The following is a 17975-nucleotide window of genomic DNA, read 5'->3' on the forward strand; positions in this document are numbered from 1 at the left end:
TGATCAAAGAAGAGAGTCTACTCTTTCTTTTGGTAATTTCGGTGTGTACATAGTCATAAGACACACTTTTCTGTGGGTCTTGGAAAATCAGTCAAAATACTGAAAAACACTTGGCAGTATGGGTGTCTCTGAACTGAAAATGGCTGGCAGCCAATGAGTTAAGGCCCTTTTATCATCAGCTATAAGATGTGTTGAGTTACCTAACAATAAAAAGGGTCTTAAAGAAAAGGAATGTGTTGCGTACAAGGATAACAGAATTTATTTATTACCATAGGGATACATAAACAAACCTGAGAGGGCCTGGCTGTGTTCTGGTCTGCTTGGAATTGAAATGAGGCCTGCAGAGCTGCCTGACATGGGTACAGATCCAGGGCTGGGAGGATCCTCCTCCAGACTCTCCTCTTTCCTCCTCTTCCTGACAGCCATTGCTAGGGCTCGGAACTTATAGTGCATCATCAGGGGCCGATCCTCCCTGAATGTCTTACTTGCACCCCCAGCCTCTTTCTCCGGTCCTGGGCAGATGCCTTTGTGAGCCTCATAGCCTTCACTGTGTTGGAAGCTGGCCCCACATGCTCCACATTCAAACAAGCCAGGACTTTTTTGATGTTGATGTTGTTGTGGCTGAGTGACTGATTCAGTGCCTCCGGCTAAGGAGGACTCCTCTAACATTAACTCAGCACCCAGGGGAACCTCTATGGCAGGCTGGCGTTTGAGCATACGTTGGGCCCCCCTCATTTCTGCTACCACTGCTTGCTGCTCATCAAATGACTGGCAAAGGCGGTAACCTCTGGGAGACATGGTGCCAGAGGTGCAGGGCTCTGCTTGGCTGGAAGAGGATGGCATTGAGTGGCTTCTAAGAAGAGGCACTGCTGACTGCTCCTGTGCACCTGGTGGATCTGCCTCGGGGTTCTGGAGATGTCTGAAACCACAGGGGCCTGCTGCCTCTCCTTTGGGATCGAATGTATAAGGATCTTTAGGAGTGATGAATTTGGGTGACTCCATGCTGCTCTTCCTGGACAGGGAGGAGCGTCGGGGCTTAACACTGTCAATCTCACTGGTGTCCACCACTGCTTCATTGATAGTGATGAGCTTGGTAATGTGTTCTATTACTTGGGTTTTGGGCACAGCGAAGGAAATGCTTTTCTCCTCAGTTCCTGAGGATGAGGAATAGGAAGAATGAGGCTGCTGCTGGTGGGGACTGCGTTGCTGCCCCCCAAGCCGTCCATACTTCCCAAGAATAATTTCTGCATAAGTTTTGGCACTGGAACTGGGGGGGCTTACTTGGGACAGGTCAGTACTGCCAGATCCAGAGAAGTATCCAGACTCTGTGCTGCCTTTACTACCAGGACCAAGGGAAGAAGATGAAGTGGAGAGGGAGGAGGGAGGGTCATCTGGAGAAGCCATGGGGCCACGTTTCCTTTCACTAAGCCTCAGCGCCAGTCTTTGCTTGACAGCTTGAGAGTCCTCAGGTCTCTGGCTCTCTTCTGAGCCTCCCACCCGCTCCTTACCTCCTTTCTTTTGCTGTCTGAGCATCTCCTTAGAGGAGGATTTTTTATGCTGGCCTGTCTCTTCTTCAGACTCTGTGCTTTCTCCCTCTGTGTGCTCCTCAGGGTCTTCTCCAACACCACTACCCTCTGGTCCACTTAAACTTGGCTCATCACGAGTGGACGCCAGACCTGCTTTAATGCGATGGGCATGGGACTTGCGGTGCTTGTACAGATTGCTCTTGGTCTTAAAAGAAAAGCCACAGGGGGCACAAGGGTAGGGTCTTTCTCCCGTATGGGACCGTATGTGTTTCTGAAGAACGCTTGGTTTGGCACATGGACGTCCGCAATAAGTGCACACATATTTCCCTGGTTTTTGTGGTTTCTTCTCCCCCTTTCTGGGTGAGCTGAAGCCTTCTTGGACCTCTTGGCTTGAGTGAGATGGTACTCCATGACCAGGCTCACCCTGGGTGGAGGAAGTAGAGGGGAGGGATGAGGTCGAAGAGGAAGCTATAGAGAAGAAGCTGCCTCCTGAAGGACCTGTGGTGTCTGAATGCTGCCATGCCGCTGCTTGCTGCTGCTGTAAACGAAGCAGGTCAGTACGTTTGGGTTGGCGATTTTGAAGCCGACCCAAGGCTCTGTGTACAGGGCGGGGATTAGGTGGCTGCTGGGGCTGCTGAGATAGACAAGATCCCAATGAAGATTCAGCTGTCACATGCTGCTGCTGCTCTTGCCTTCCAGAGCGCTCCCCATCAGCCGGACGGCTGGGCTCAGCCTCCATAGAGTGGGGGGAGACCTCACAGACACGTAACGAAGGGCTCTCTGAGCCTCATTGGTCCAACCGCATGGCAGCAGAGAGGTCAGACGCAGGGGAACGTCGACAGACTGAATTGTAAATCAAAATGGAGGACCTTTTTTAGTATGGGCCAAGAGTTATTGAAGAGGACCAAATGAGGCATCATTAAAAGGTGCCCTGGAGCAGCATGGATGCAGGTAAACATAGATGCTCTCTCTGTGCAAAGCAGCTCTCCTTCTGTCTCGCCTGAGCCATTCTAACAGTCCTCCCAAGGTCTTCTCTGCATATCTTTTGTTGGTTCTCAAGAGTGCCAGCTGTTCAGCTTCTGAATGAGTCTAAATTAACACAAAAACACAAAAAGTACAGAGTCACAAAAGAGAAAACCTATCAATGCTGTACATGTTCTTAATGCTCTAAAAAAAAGGTTTATTCACAAAAAGCTATGGTTGAAAGCTGTTAAAATTATCTTTCCGAGCTTTAACTTTTTGCTGTTCATTCATTTGTACTAAAACCAACTACACATGCTATTTCTACATTAAAAACAACAAAACAAAGAGTGATGAGAAAGAAAAGTCCTTCTCTGCACACTGTAGTCAAAGCCAGACCTCATTTGAACAGAAAAGAAACATAGCTGCCCTTACACCTTAGCCATGTTCTTCAAAGCTCTTTACAATGTGTTACTCACTCATCCATGTACACTAACACTAATACAACACTTCTTATTATACAATGCCTGGCCCAGCACATTTAGCTTTGATCACAGCCTGCGTTTGCATGGCATTGTTTTGATGCGCTTACGTACAGTGAAGTCATAACATATTTCTGTCTAGAGTTGTATTCATTTTTCACCAAGATCTTGTATTGTTGATAAAAGAGTGACATAAACTATTCTCCCCTACATCCACAAGATTCTCAATGGGGTTAAAGTCTGGATTCTGTGGAGGACAATCCATGTGTGGAAATGATGTCTCATGCTCCCTGAATAACTATTTTACAATTTGAGTCCAATTAATGGTGTTGTCATCTTGAAATATGTTTGGCCAAATCAAGGAAGAAGAAATTTGTTGATGGAAAAACCTGGTCATTCAATATATTTAGGTAGCCAGCTGACCTAATTTTTGGGGCACAAACCTGAACCTTCACCTGACCAACTGAACAACTTGGACTCATCAGACCACATGACCTTTTCCTACTGCTCAAAAATCCAACTTCTATGCTCCCAAGCCAAGTAAAGCCTTTTTCCTATGATAAGCAACAACAATCTGTGTTTTTCTTTAGCCTATACAGCTTTTTAATCCCAGTACCTTGGGTTGTCTTTGTACTGTGTGTGTGGAAATGCTCTTACTTTTGCTGTCAAACATTGCCATGCGTTCTATTCCTGCTTTTCTTTTCTTTCTGATTTTCTTTAGTCGTTTTGTTTGCTCGACGCAGAAAAATTATTTGACCCTTCTGATACAGAGTTTTCCTTTTCCACAACCACAGGATGCGTCTTCTGATATGGTTATTTAAGGATTAAGAAGCTACTCACAGCATCAGTTAAAGTTAAATAACTTGCTGCCATCTGAAGCACTACTTCTCCAGTCGGAGGCCTATTTTTTTTGGTTAAACCTCCATCCTTCTGGGTTGGCGGACGACAACTGCTGAGCCACGGACGCCTCAAATCAGCACAAGGCCAGACTTAAAAGTGTCTAGTTGACAAACTCTATTAGAAATTGCCAACAGGAATCATATTCTGTCAAACAGGCCTACATTTCTTTGTGTAGCACCGAAAGGGGCCCGTATTGTCTTAGGAACCTTTCCAAGGTAACCGCATTAGCAACATGGTCTTACCCTAATCAGTTCTTGCAGCTCTTATTAAGACAGCAGGCCATGCTTCACGAGACAAAATATTGTCAATCTAAAAATGCACAGATATTAGACTACTCAGACATTAAAAAAAAAAAAAAAAACGGCCCAACGACCTGATAACATGGAAAGTGAAACGTAAAGTACCTCATGTAAACATTTCACAAAAATGAAATACCCTTAAAATCTTCTTGAAAAAAAAGGCACTGGTTCACTCAGCGGGAGTCAGAGCAGCTCAGGGCCAGCCAGGCAACATCCACAGCACGGGGACCAACACACGAGGCCCTCATATCAGGGCGAAGAGTCAAAACAAATGTTGGCCCATGCTTATCTGATCTGGCAGTGAAGCTTGCGGGGGGGGGGGGGGGGGTAAATGGTGTGGGCTGATTTCTAGTATCACAGCAGCTGTGTTTCAGCCTACACTTCTCATACTATATTGCCACCAGGTTGCAAAGTTTACGAGGAGCCAAGACAAGAATCCAAGTCTGTTGTGGCAGGATCCAGTGAAATCTTTCATCAAGATTGATCTATTGTAATATTTCCCACTTACACACTACTAGAAAGCTGTGTTTATGAGGAGCTAAAAATAGCTTATCACGAAGACTTAGAGATGAGGCCACGATGAAATCACATCCTTTATCAAGATGTATCTGCTGTAATAATTCCCGCTTACTACAAAGCATGCACTCAGTCTCAACTTGAGACATGGAATTCTTGTACTGCAGCCAATCGTAGCACATTCTGGGAAAGGACTGAGCCAATCATAACATTTTCAGGGAGCAAACATGCCAGACTGCTGACAACCCCAGCAGCGGCTTATCCAGAGTATCACTCACTATCTGAGACATTGACACTATATTGCAAGTCCCTAACTCTATCAGACTTTAGAAATGTGTGCTAAGTTAAGGAGGACGCCATGTGTGTTCCCTTCACAGCTGGTGCTACACCCAATGGTGTAGCACTGATGAAGAGCAAGTGCAGACATGAAAAAAAAATACAGATTTTCCATAATATACGATATGAGATACAAGATATGCACAAGAAGGAGGTATAAAACCTAGGGGGAAAAGAAATGGCTTATCCAGTGGCTAAATAATCAGACGCAATAGAAAACTGTAGCTTATGGTGCCAGGGGAGGCAATGCAGTAATGACAACTTTTTATAATGAGCAACACTTTGACTCTCTCCATATGTCTGAAAATACCCAGTGCAGTCAGCCTTCATTAGAGCCGGTTTACAGAGGAATAAAAAGGAAAAGAATCACCTTTCCTCTTGGAAACAACTTCACAGATTCTTGTCTCCACATTTCCCCACATCTGCTGAGGGCCAATCATCTGTCCAGTTTGTGTTTCTCTGAGCAGACCAGCGCTTTGATTCCAGCAGACTTTCAGCACAGACACTCAGCAATTACGCAGCGTAACAAAACCAAAACAACACAATTAAAATTCACTTCTCTGTATTCATTTTCCTGTCCTGCATGTTTTGGTGGCAGCTCAAGTTTTTTTTTTTTTCTGTCTTGAGATGTTGAGTCTGAGTCATTGTTCTCCAGAGCAGCAAAAGTTAGGTTGTATGAAACGGTCTTTGCAAATCTTGACAGAAGAGTGTTATTAACTACGTACAAAGACTTAACAAAAATTGTAGCTAAAACATAAGAAAAGGAGTAAGGGGAAAAAAAATTAAAGAAGAGCAGCAACCAAGTTGGTGACGATGGGAAAAAGTATGAGGGACTGGAACTGAAGAAAAGGGAAAACACAAAGGGCAGGACAAATCATTTCCTACACCCCCCCGTATTGAGTTTAAGTTTAATGATCTCAAGGATAGCTGTTAATGCAGCCCTTAAACAGGGCAATTAGAAGGTTTTTAAGGTTTGAGAAGAGCGCTGCTTACATTATTCATTGCAGTCTAGACTGCAAGATCTGAGTGAGGAAACACACAGTCAGGGCTGTGCCAGGAAGATGAGGGAAAGGAATGCCAGAGTCAAGCCTACATTAAGCCAAAGCACACACACCCTAATGCACACATACAGCACACAGTGCTGCGCTTCCCAGACCAAAATGCACAGCAACCCCAAATCAACTCTGACAGATGTGACCAGCCAATCGGTTCCACTGCCCTGAGGTGACCTACCCTGATTTCAGAGGGGTTTTCCTCATAATCCTCATTCCACAGACATGACATACTAACAATTGTGCCTCTTACATGTGATAACATTATTGAGTAGAGGTGAAAAAGATATTGCAACTAGAATTCTGATGAAACCACAAGTTATGTAAAATGAGTCTTGTAACTGTTAAGGGTGGGGCTGGGGTATTCTTTATTCTATATTTATTCCTAGGTGTGAGGCACAAATACACTAATATAACTGCTTTACAGCCTTTACTTCTGTTGACTGGCATTTTCAGAAGAGAAGCAAACTGTGCATTCTGAACCATTTTATGTTAATCCACAGAAAAACAGTCTTATAGTGTATTCGGCGATTTGTTGCGCAAACTAGTTTCTTGTATGCCTAAAATGTAATTAATGACTCGTCCACGAAGATAAGAAGGCAGAATGAGTGAGGAAAGTGAACAGAGTGTGTGTACATGTGAGAGGGCTTTGTCAGCAGAAACGGGCTCTGATGCAGGTACCCAAGGGAGCCCTGACACACAGTGGAGCTCACACTCCGTCTCTTTCACACGCACGTGCCCTCACACACCGTCACGCACTGTCACGCACTGTCACGCACTGTCTCTTTCCATCATCTTTGCAACATCCATTCAGTCCGGCCCTTCTAAAAGTGTAAATCTTATAGACATTAAGCTCGGCTCTGGCTCAATAAGTAGCACTTCAGCTATGCAGCTGTTTTACAGTTAAAACTTTGTTAGGGTCCACAGGAGAGTTTTGCAGGCAGAGGTTATGCTCATTTCCTCATCAATAGTCAGATGGATTCATGCAGCAGCTGTTAATGAGGGATGATAAAAATGATAAATAAATAAATAAATAAATAAATAAATAAAAACTGGGTTCAAGATAAAAACACCTTTAAAAAAAAAAAAAAAAAAAATAAAATTCTGTCACCCCCTAACAAACAAGCACAAACAAACACACATCATTCTCTTCCCCATTCTCTCTTACTGGCAGTAGCCTGGTGCATGTTCCCATGGAAACCATCCTACTCTGTGCAACGGCAGATGGAGAGGGAGCTGGAGGTCTAAATTTATCTCCCAGCATCCTCTCTGACTACAGACTCACACTGGCAGCAGGAAGTGAGGAGGGGAACTGCTTGGCCTCTGCATGTGTTGACAAGCTGGCATGACCCTTGACTTTGAAAATCCCTTTGAGTGGCGATTGGCTGATGTCAAATCAAACCATAGTTACAATGAAACAATTCAACATTTGGTACTGTACAGGTGGTTCTGCAGCATTCCCAAACTGAAAAATGGAAAGTTAAATCGCAATCGCCCTCCTGCCACTACCACCGAAAACAGAGCTGTCATTCAAACCCAGACCCCAAAATCCTAAACAGTCAGATAAATCAATGTCACGGGCAGTAAAAGGAAGAGAACGAAACACCACACGGAGCAGAAAACCTCAAAGGCTGAGACTCTCACCCAACCAGGGATATCACTGCTGTTACTGTGCGCCGAGGAGGACGCCGTCTACAAAGCAGCACATACCAGAGCCCTCAGTCACACTCTCTCAGCTCTGTGCGGGATGCACTGGGCTCACTGTGCCTCCGAGACAAGAGGGATTTCACAGGGCTCTGATAAGACTGGCACTTCACAGCCGTCACAGCTTTCATTTTGATTAACCACAAGCAGGTAAACTGCAGGTCAATACTAGTCATTAAATCGAACAGAAGGAAGCAGAGGTGGGTAATGCAAACACCAATCAAAATAATCCTGGCAGCTTTGGTGGCGGAATTAACTGTTATAACAAAATGGCTAAAACTTGGATTCAATTGCAGATTGCTCAGTTCTCCATCTTTTTTTTTTTTATTCAATTTTTTTGTAGTCAGGTTTACTGATGGAAATCACCTTTTTTTTTTATGTCATCGTGCAAGTTTGCCAGTTTAAGTTATAGGCCAGAATTAATATAGAAAGGAATTGAAGACAAGCTGTACTTTGACAAATTCTACCTCTTTCTGACATCAATTCAAGCTGTGACTGTCAAACCTATTACCAAAATATCTGTGCAGCTCAAGTACTCCTTCTGACATGCTAACAATCTCAGGTATACTTTCAAGCCAGTGAAAAAGACAAGCCAAAATCCTTAAACTCACAAATATGTTCAGATGGCTGCTAAAATACTAGATAATAAAGAAAAAAAACAAAACTTCCAATTATGCAATAATAAACCACTACATGTCTACTCAATTCCAATCTATTGCAGTTGCACTTGGAAGACATATAGCTTAAAATAAGAGACGAAGACAGACTGAGAAAGGCAGAGAGAGAGTGAGTGGGGCGCAGAGAGTCAGAGTTTAGATTACCTGACAGAGCAGTCTGGTCTTCCCCCTCAGAGACGCTTCACAGGCACTGTGAGACAAGCAGGGAGAGCCAGAGAGTGAGAGCGGATATGACTGTTTGAGTGGGTGTGTTGCTGAGAGAGACGGAGAGAGAGGCAAAAAAAAAAAAAAAAAACAACAACAAAAAAACCCCGAAGTGATGGGGAAAGAGGGAGCGAGGAAGACACTGAATGAATGTTTCCCCTGTATAAATTTGAGGGAAGGAGGAAGATGTGGTAGCAGGAGGCAGCCACGGCAGTCGCTGTAGAATAAATATCAGACAAATCACCTGATTTCTAAAACCATAGTTATATCATCACTTGCCATTTATACACATTCAAGACTGGATAATCTGCTGCTGTTACTTTAAATCGAGCACATTTACCAGCTACGGGACACTGCCCACAGACAAGATTACAAACAGGTCTTGCATGGGGTTTTCCCATGCAACACACAACCCTGGAGGGACTTCCTTAAAATGATCACCTCCTTATCAGATAAGTTATCTTACTGTCGTGGCACGTGAGGGAAAACTCAGCAGCCCTCTTCCAAAGAGGCACGCCATACGCCGACGAGAAAACATGTCTGGTTTACATATATCTTCCAGCTGCAGCCAGAGTGCCACTGTGCTGCATCTGTAAACGTATCCCAGAGTGGCATCCATTCAAGCAAGCCCCCGCATTACGCAGGGCTCAGGCTGGGCCTATCAGCAGTGCAAGGCGACGTTAGAGGGAGAGAAACAGAAAGAGAAAGAGAGAATTGAGAATGAGCGGAGGTCCTGCTGTTCCATAGAGCTTTGCCTCACTGGCAGAGCGCAGGAAGTGTGAGTCACACACTTTAAAATAAACACGCTCACACAGCGACGAGCCGGTACTGAGAATGAGCGGATGGCTGGGCTACTGATCAGAAGGCAGGCAGAGGGAACATGGATCCATGCAGGCAAGCAACACGTGGTGGCCTGGTGGGACTCACAGCCAGAGGATGGGATGAGTCAGAAGGAAAAGATGATTCTTTGCTGCTCTAAATGTGCCCTTTATTTGTTCTTTCTCTTCATTCTACTCTACTTGCTTCTTCTCTCTCTCTCTCTCTCTCTCTCTCTCTCTCTATCAAACTTCACATTTTTGCTTTTTTCACCTCTTTCTCCTGTGCTATTCCAGGATTGTCCATGTATCTCCAATCCTTTCTCCTCTGCTTTGTGTTTCTCTTGTTTTATTTGGTTCCAGTCAATAGGAGTGTTGTTCAGAACGTGGCGATTACCCCTGCCTCAGTGTGGCTGAAGGCTGACCGCTGTAGGGAAACTGTGCTGGCCTGATGCTGGGCTACTCTCACAGGCTGCCGGCTTTGCTGGCCAAGGCACTGTATTGTGTTTGCCTGAATGTGCTCATTGTCACCCTTTACAGCGCACACCTTCTATACTGTACTTCCCTGTCAGGGACCTTCACCCATCCGTCATCCCTTTGTCCTCTGTTCCTCAGACTGAGGGGTTCTGACGGGAAGGTGTTGGTGGGGGAGGGCAGAGGCCCGGGAACAAAACTGCCACTGTGGCGATGATTGACAGGAAAGTTGCTCAGCACGGACGTAACGATTAGCGAGGCCAAGGACTGCCCAGCGGATACACAGGCTGGTTAGGAGCTAGACAAGGAGCTAGAATGTGATAAGTTCAACAGCACTGCAAACAACAACAGAGGAAAGAATAATCTTGACGACTGGAGTCAAAATGGGAAGTGCAACTGTTGTGAAGGTGTGAAAGAAAGTTTTCATTATGCTATAATAAACGGTAACCATATGCTACCCACTGGGCCAAAGCATGTCAGACTTACAGTATATGCAAAGCTGTTCTCATTTACAGTAAATGGAAACAAGGGTTCCCCTGTGGTATGGTCACATGACATGATTTTATATGCATTGCACACACCCTATATATCATAATGTAGAGACAAGCAACACCTAAAATGCAAGCATCATGCTTTATAAGAAACTTCATGCTGTTTTGGAGCAGCCACAGACTATAATTTAGACCAAATGAGTGGTTTGCGCATTTACAGACAACCATACAGATGAAATATTTTTGGACTTTCACCCCATAAACTGCAGACACAGGCAGTAAAGTGGGCAAATATGGGAGCATTCAGAGAGAGTTCTCTCTGTTCTGAGGGCAGATTTTTTTCAGACATGTGGTCTTCCCGTAAACTGACCCATTCTGTCCATAAGACTGTGGTATTATGATAGAAATGAGATCCATTTAAAGAGGAAGCCTACCTTGTGTGTTTCAGTCATTGCGTCTCAGTGACAGTGTTACTCTACCTGTTTGTGTTTATCTGACAACAGAAAGGGTACTGAGACAACTGCTTGAGGGGCTGTGTTGGTCCTTTAGGAAAGGGATGTCAACGCATTAAATATTGTCATTACTTGAGTAAATGTGTTTTAACTGTATCATCACTTTCCTCTCACCTCAAATCCAAACCTGCAGAAAACTCAAACACATCTTGTTTGACAAAGTGTTTAGCATCAGCTGTTTTCTCTGATGAAAGACAAGGGAAACACCTGTGTAGTGTGGATCTATGAATATTACGTTTAGATAACATCTGAGCAAAAACACAAATTATTGCATTAGTCTGATCAAAACTGGACTTTTACAATGCTTGTCAGCTTGTTAGTGCAATTTTTATCATGTAAAATCAAGCTTCTCAAAACCAGACTAACACATTTGGATAACACAGTTTGGGATCAGAATTACTCCTGCATGCATACGCCCAACTTGGCTCAAATGGGCCTTGGCGCTCACATGCACAGAAGTTCCATCTTTTTGTGTAATTTTTTTTTTTTTTTGTATAAGCACAAGTGTATGATGATACAGCCAAAATCCCAACCAAGCTGCTCTCATTCACATATTTTTTTTATACCTAGGTCAATAACTCAATCCTCTGCCTGTGCATCTATGTTGAATGTTAAGATAAAACTAAAATTACAAATCTAAATCTTAAATCTGAATGGCCAAGTAAACTACAATTGTCTGGTCTTAAGTCAAAGTAAATGTGCCTTTCAAAGCAGCTGTGAGAATGTTTTGAGGAGAGGGATTCAGAATAACCATTTGACCATCCAACAAGTACTTCCTCTGAGTTAACTGGTACCATCAGGACCTCATGAAATGCCATTTCAAAATAGGAGATTGTTGCACTTGAAATAGACAAAAAAAAGAAAGAAAGAAAGAAAAAAACATCTAAATCAATACAATAAAGGCAGCTATTTATTTTCCCTTTATTCCTTTCATTCTTCTCCCTCTAGAAAACCTGTTGCCAACATTACGCACTATTTGCCACAAGCTGTTCCAACCACAAGCTATTCCGTGATTGAGTAAGTCATACCAGAAGTGGCTGATGTGGCCTCCAGCTGCTAAACAAAATTATGGTTTAAATCAATAAATATCTCATCAAAAAGTAAGACAGGGTAAAAACAAAGTAATCGGTGCCAACTTTCTACACAATTGGTTTTGACATGTCCCGTAGACACAAACTGGTTATCATTCAAAAGGACTGAGGTTGAACACTCAGACCTAGAGGGGGCTTTAGGACAAACTTAAAAAACCCACTGAAGCAAAAAAGACGAGAGGTTGTAGAGAGCAGTCTCCATAAGGCAACCAATAGGCCTACAAATGGAGTTGAGCATGCTGGTCTTGTGTTAAAGCCAATCAATATGTACCCTCAGCAGATGTGATATCTGATCATGTAAAACACTGAAGGACTGGCCACAATCTGTTTTACTCAGCACCTCAGTTTTTTTCTTTTAATTTGAGGGGATTGGTTCTTTTCCTCTCTTTAGGTCTGTTATTCACACTTTCTCTGACACACAAAATTACACTATTCCCTTTTTAGGCTCAATTGTAGCCACACCACACACTCATTATCTTTTCTTTTTCCATGGTGCTATGGTATTAATAAGAGCCCCTGTCTATATATATGGTAGTGTAAACTTTATACTATGAGGAGGGTTACCAGGAAATTGTGTCTCCAGGGCTGCCGTGGGTAGTGACTATGGAAAGTAGCCTGGCCCTTGGTAAGTGATACCATTTATAGAGGTAATCTATCATAAGCAATTTGTGATGCTAGCGTAAACTCAGCTATTATAGTTACATGTTATTACTTTACAGATAGTCTTTAGAAATAGATTTAAATTGTCCCTGAATGGTCAATTGGTCCTCTGACATGCAGCATATTCAGTAAGGACAGCAGCAACAAGCAAAGAGACTGAAGCATCAGAGAGGGAGTAACTGTAACAGAAGTAAAACATATGACAGAGGTGTGTGTCAAAGAGACTTGATCTGTCTTTGGAGAGCTCCGTTTGTGGCTTGCAAATCAAATAAAAGAGTGACAAAGCAATAGTGGAGTTTTTGCGGAGGGTGTGCGAGGATAAATATAGAAAGAGGAACTGACATTTTCAAAAGCTGTCCTCCACATGCCCACAAGTTTCACTGATGCGTGGAAGTCAAGCTCACAGTTCATATTCTCCCACGCAGCTCACTGTGCCCATCGCTCACAGTCGGCTGTTTTGTATTTGCTCTCCGAGACGTGGCGCGAACAAAAGAATGGGTTTGCTGAAACCCTGCAATGAGATGGCTGTGTTCGGCTAGTTAAACAGAGAGGGAACACATGCACAGCTCTGCGGCAAGAACTATATGATGAAAGTACTAGACTAAATGAATGCTATGAATTTTTGGTAAGTTACTTCAGGAAATTTTCAAAAGTGCATTACAATGAAAACATGCTGTTTTCTGTATTCTCTTAAAGCACATCATTCAAAATCTGTGTGGTGATGGAGTGTCAAAAGAAGTTCATCTCATGACAGCAATCATTTTGGTGCGGTTATTTTTGTTTTTGCTGAAGTTATCTATTTTTCTATGAAGTCACCCATGTGGATTCCTCCCCAGTGATGGGAAAGCCTGTGCTAGTTCCTCTTTTTGCAGCTGTTGTGCCGCATCCTGTGTGAAGCTGCAGCAGGTACACCCAAGCCCTCCAGCTCTGTGCATGACCCGGCGCCATGCCTTATCTACACATCTCAGTAACCTGCTACTATGTTGATCTGAGCCGTTGAGCTGGAGCTGCTGGTGCTTTCACTGCTGCCTGCACAAACACGGAAACGAGGGAAGAGTCAACAGGTGGAAGCTCAGCCTGAGTGTGTTCAAACATGAGGACCAGGCCGCAGAACTTATCAACACAGCCTCCTCCCACATTGGCAGAGGGGTAACCTTCTGATCAGGGAGTTTACTCAAAGCCAGTCCAGTCCAAGTAATTGCAAACCACAGTGACAAACAACTCCTTTCAGCCGAGGCGTTCGTTTACAGTTTACTCTCTCCTCTCCGCTGCGAGACCCTGCTGGCCATTCTGTTTGGTGCCACACTGCATTAGAGGCCCGTCAACAGAGGCTCCCCTGGCACATCAACGCCTTGTCAGCGCTCTTCAAACTCAGTTCTTATATACAAACGCCACGTGTTATAATCCATCTGTTGATGTGTTTGTTTCTCTGAAAGTGTTGGTGTTTGTTCGTGAAAGTGTTTATAGAAAGAGGGACAGTGTGAGAGAGAATAACAAGACACTGGAGAAAAACAGTGTGTGCACATGCGTTGAAGGGAGGCAGAGAAAAGAGACGCAGACAGAGGTGGCTCTTATTTGTGGTCATTTCATGTCCTCGGTATCAGCACATGGCTGCAACCTGTGATGGATACTCTCTCCACCCTTAGAGACCATCTGTTAAAAGGCTATTTAAATGGTGCAGCGAGTTCAGAAGAATTCAGCACCGGAGTTGAATGAGGCAGTTCTTCAATCACGCAAGACAACTGAGTCAAAAATAAAAATGGGTGTGTGTTAAATCTGCGGAAAACTTGAAGTATAAACAGCACTGATGGTTGCTTACTGCACAGACATAGGTACTGTGGGTTTTTGAGTCCCTCTCAAAAAAAGTTTGGCTCTTGATTTTGGTTGTTCTGAAAGGTGTTGGCTCCTCATCTCCATGAACATTAACGCTGCCAATATTTCAAATGAATGCAACTTTGAAAGGTCTTGGTTCTGGTGGCATCAAGTGTTATTTTCTTGATATTCTTTGACTTGACTGGCTAAAATTTCGGATATCTGCCTCGAACAACATTTGAAAAACAAATGAGGTGATCCCGAAGCTTATTTATGAAATGTCTAAAAATTCGGCATCATTGAATTATCTTGAACTGTGAATACATTGATGAGAAAAGCTAAAGCTTGAAGCCCTTGTTAAAAAAAATCAAGCAAAAACAAAACAAAACAATGTTCCACAGTTTCTCATTAGTTTCCCCCCACTGACAATGAGAGGTGTCATATTTAAATGGTTGAACCACTAAACATAATGAAAATATTTACGTCCTCGGCTGAATATTTCATCTTAAAATACACGGCCCATTACCAGAAAAGCTGGGAAGCTTTTTGAAAAACCAATAAAAACTTACATCTGTTATTTGCTAATTCAATTTGAACCTTTATTCAATGGACAGAAGTCCAAAGTAATGATTTTCAGTGCCTTCAGTGGCCACAGTTCACTGCATTTAGAAACTTTAAACAAATCTAGGATTTGATGGCAACAATAAACTAAAAACACATTGTGAGAGAGGCAAAGAAAGACAACTAAGAAAAACTAATTGAGGATAAGTGAGGATGACAACTTTTGGTATAAAAGGAACATTCACAAAAGGCTTAGTATTTGCAAGTAAGGATGGGTCATGCCTCATCACTTTGTACCAAACTCAATCAAAGTATCATCGATGAGTTTTTTATCCAAATGATAAACAACATTGCTCTTTCTTCATCGACAGTGCACAGTATTCTAAAAAGATTCAAGGAGTTTGAGGAGATCTCAATGTGTAAAGGCAAAGGACAGAAACCACTGTTGGAAGTTTGTGATCTTCGAGCACTCAGGTAGTACTACCTATGAAAGTGACATGCCACAATACAATTGTACTAGCTCAGGAGTACTTTGGAAAACCATTTTCACTGAACAGTCCACCACTGCATCCAGATATGTAACCTTGACTGTATTACTGAAGGAGGAAGTCATAGATCAACACGACACAGAAACGCTGCTGAGTTTTCTGGATATGAGCTCATTTCAGATGGACGAATAGATAGTGGAGGCGTGTTCTGAGATCAGACGAGTCCACAGTTCAGCTGCTTTTAAGAAAAACTGACGTCTGTTTCTATTTGCCAAAGACCTAAAAGACCATCCAGGCTGTTATGAACGAAAGCTGCAAAAGCCAGCATCTGTGATGGTATTGCGGTGCATCAGTGTCAGTGGTGTGAATGACTTCCATACATGTTAAGGTATCGTTGTTGCATAGGGGTATATTGGAATTTTGGAAACAATTGCTACGGCGGGTACATTTTTATATCAGCAGGACAATGCCAGACCTCAGCCTGCATGACTTCCAACAGCGAGGCTTCAGAGACACCGAGTCTGTGCCTGACTGGCCTGGCTGCACTCCAGATGTGTCTGCATTTGAAAATGTATGGACCATCATGAGCAGGAGAATCAGACAAGAAAAAAAAACAAAACACGTAATGTTGTACACCTGAAATCTTGTAATCAGCAAGAACGGTCATATAATCCTTTTAGTAAAACTGCAATAATTATCCTCATGATGAATATCTTTGGTTACCAAATTATTAAAAAGTGTCATTAGAAGAAAAGCTGATGCAACGTTTTGTCATTTCTCAATACGAGCAAGTTCACACAAGGTCCAGAGGGACTAGGATGTCAAGACAAGTGTCAATCCATGCATCCTGCTAAGTAACACAGTGTTAGTTACAACCAAACACATACTTTGCCCAGCTTCTTAACCACAACTACAGGGCAGCAGAGTTGCTGTAAGTGGAGATTATTTTCTATTGCTCAACAATTTATTCCAATATAAAAATGATGGAAAACCCCAATGAGCCTGTGGTGTGACTAAAATATGCCCTAATCTACTGCAAACCAACTGGCCCACTTTGCACTGGCAGATGTGCAGAAATGTGTCAACGGCTGCTCTCATTGTTTCTGGGAGGTGCAGTCTAATACGGCCACAAGGGATGGCCACACTCAACTCTTGACTGTTTCCAGGGTATCATAGCAAAACACACACTGCTTCTGACTGCAATAAGATCATAGTCTACATGACCCACTCATCACATGAATATTTTTCTCTCCATTGACCACCCAACATGTTCATGTTGCTCTTAAGAGTAATCGAGTCCAAAGGTCACATGATGACCCATGGTAAGTGAATTAGGGGTGCATTCCTCCAGCTGTCATCGCCTCCGAAAAATCTGCTTTTTGGAGAAATCTGACTCCCAAAAGCAGACTCGCTACTCTCCTCCATCCTCTACTACCATCCCACTCATCCTCAAGCCTGCATCCTCCCGCCTCTGAGACAGATAATTTGAATACAAAGCAGAGACAAAGATTTCCTTAAAATAGAGAGGCTGTTTGAAAAGAACACTGCAAGGACAGACCCAGCAGACAAAGAGAAAAAAAGAGAAAGAAAAAGAAGAAGAACTGAAAGACAGAAGGATTAACAGGCTTAAAGAGAGCACAGAGAGCACTGAGACACAGCATTGATGTAGGATAGGTGGCTGTACACATCGATTTCCTGTTAGTTCTTGCCTTGTTATGTGCAGCTGATTTGTCATCCAATACAGGCTGAAGCACTGTCTCTGAACATACCCTAAGCCAGGCTTCGCTGGCTTCCACATATCGATATACACACAGTAGATCATTATGTGTGCTGCCTCTGTGAATGTTCCCCATTGGTCATGTTTACTCAAAGAGCTTTCTGTCCTGCAGGGTCACTAGATAATCTAGCAAGCTCTCTCTTCAGATACATGATTTGCATACCACAGGACTGCAAATTTGGGATCAAAATGCCACATAATGAAGCATATAAGCCACGACAGTTGACAAAGCTCCACATATCAAATTGCATTAGGTGACTTTGCTGTAAAATATCCCCCACCCATTCAAAAAAACTTCAACAAGTCAAGCATACATGCTGTCTGCTCACACCTCTAAATATCACCCATAGCAATGTCCTGTAAAAGTACCCTCCCAGCTCTCCCAAGCGGCAAGAAGGGAATGCAACTTATATTAGCGTATTAACATTGTAGCAGATATCAAATCATATCAAATCTTTTGTTTAAGAAGCCACAAAGTTTAAGCTGTGACTTGAGATTGAAGCCAACGTACCAGTTACGTCAACCACTTATCTACTTCTTAAGAAATACACATTGCAAGGAAAAATATTTCATTGGGTTTCTCATGTGTCTCTGGGCTTGTCACTGCTGCATACCATTGTTTTCAAACTGAATGAGCC

General features: G+C 43.1%; 1 protein-coding gene across 4 annotated transcripts in view; it reads right to left on the reverse strand.

Moving 5' to 3' along the window:
- Positions 1-17975, reverse strand: part of hivep3b (HIVEP zinc finger 3b) — a 43537-nt gene that overhangs the window by 10988 nt on the left and 14574 nt on the right. For 2 of the 4 annotated variants that reach the window (XM_075465215.1, XM_075465212.1), the window contains exon 2: positions 291-2615. In XM_075465215.1, coding sequence (XP_075321330.1) covers positions 291-2265 — 1975 coding nt within the window. In that variant the 5' untranslated portion in view covers positions 2266-2615. Of the gene's footprint in view, positions 1-290; positions 2616-5389; positions 5546-8596; positions 8643-17975 lie in introns of those variants that run through there. The other 2 variants (XM_075465213.1, XM_075465214.1) reach the window with 2 other exon arrangements.

This window comes from Odontesthes bonariensis, chromosome 5 (genome assembly GCF_027942865.1).
Source record: "Odontesthes bonariensis isolate fOdoBon6 chromosome 5, fOdoBon6.hap1, whole genome shotgun sequence".
In the NCBI taxonomy this organism is placed as follows: Eukaryota; Metazoa; Chordata; class Actinopteri; order Atheriniformes; family Atherinopsidae; genus Odontesthes; species Odontesthes bonariensis.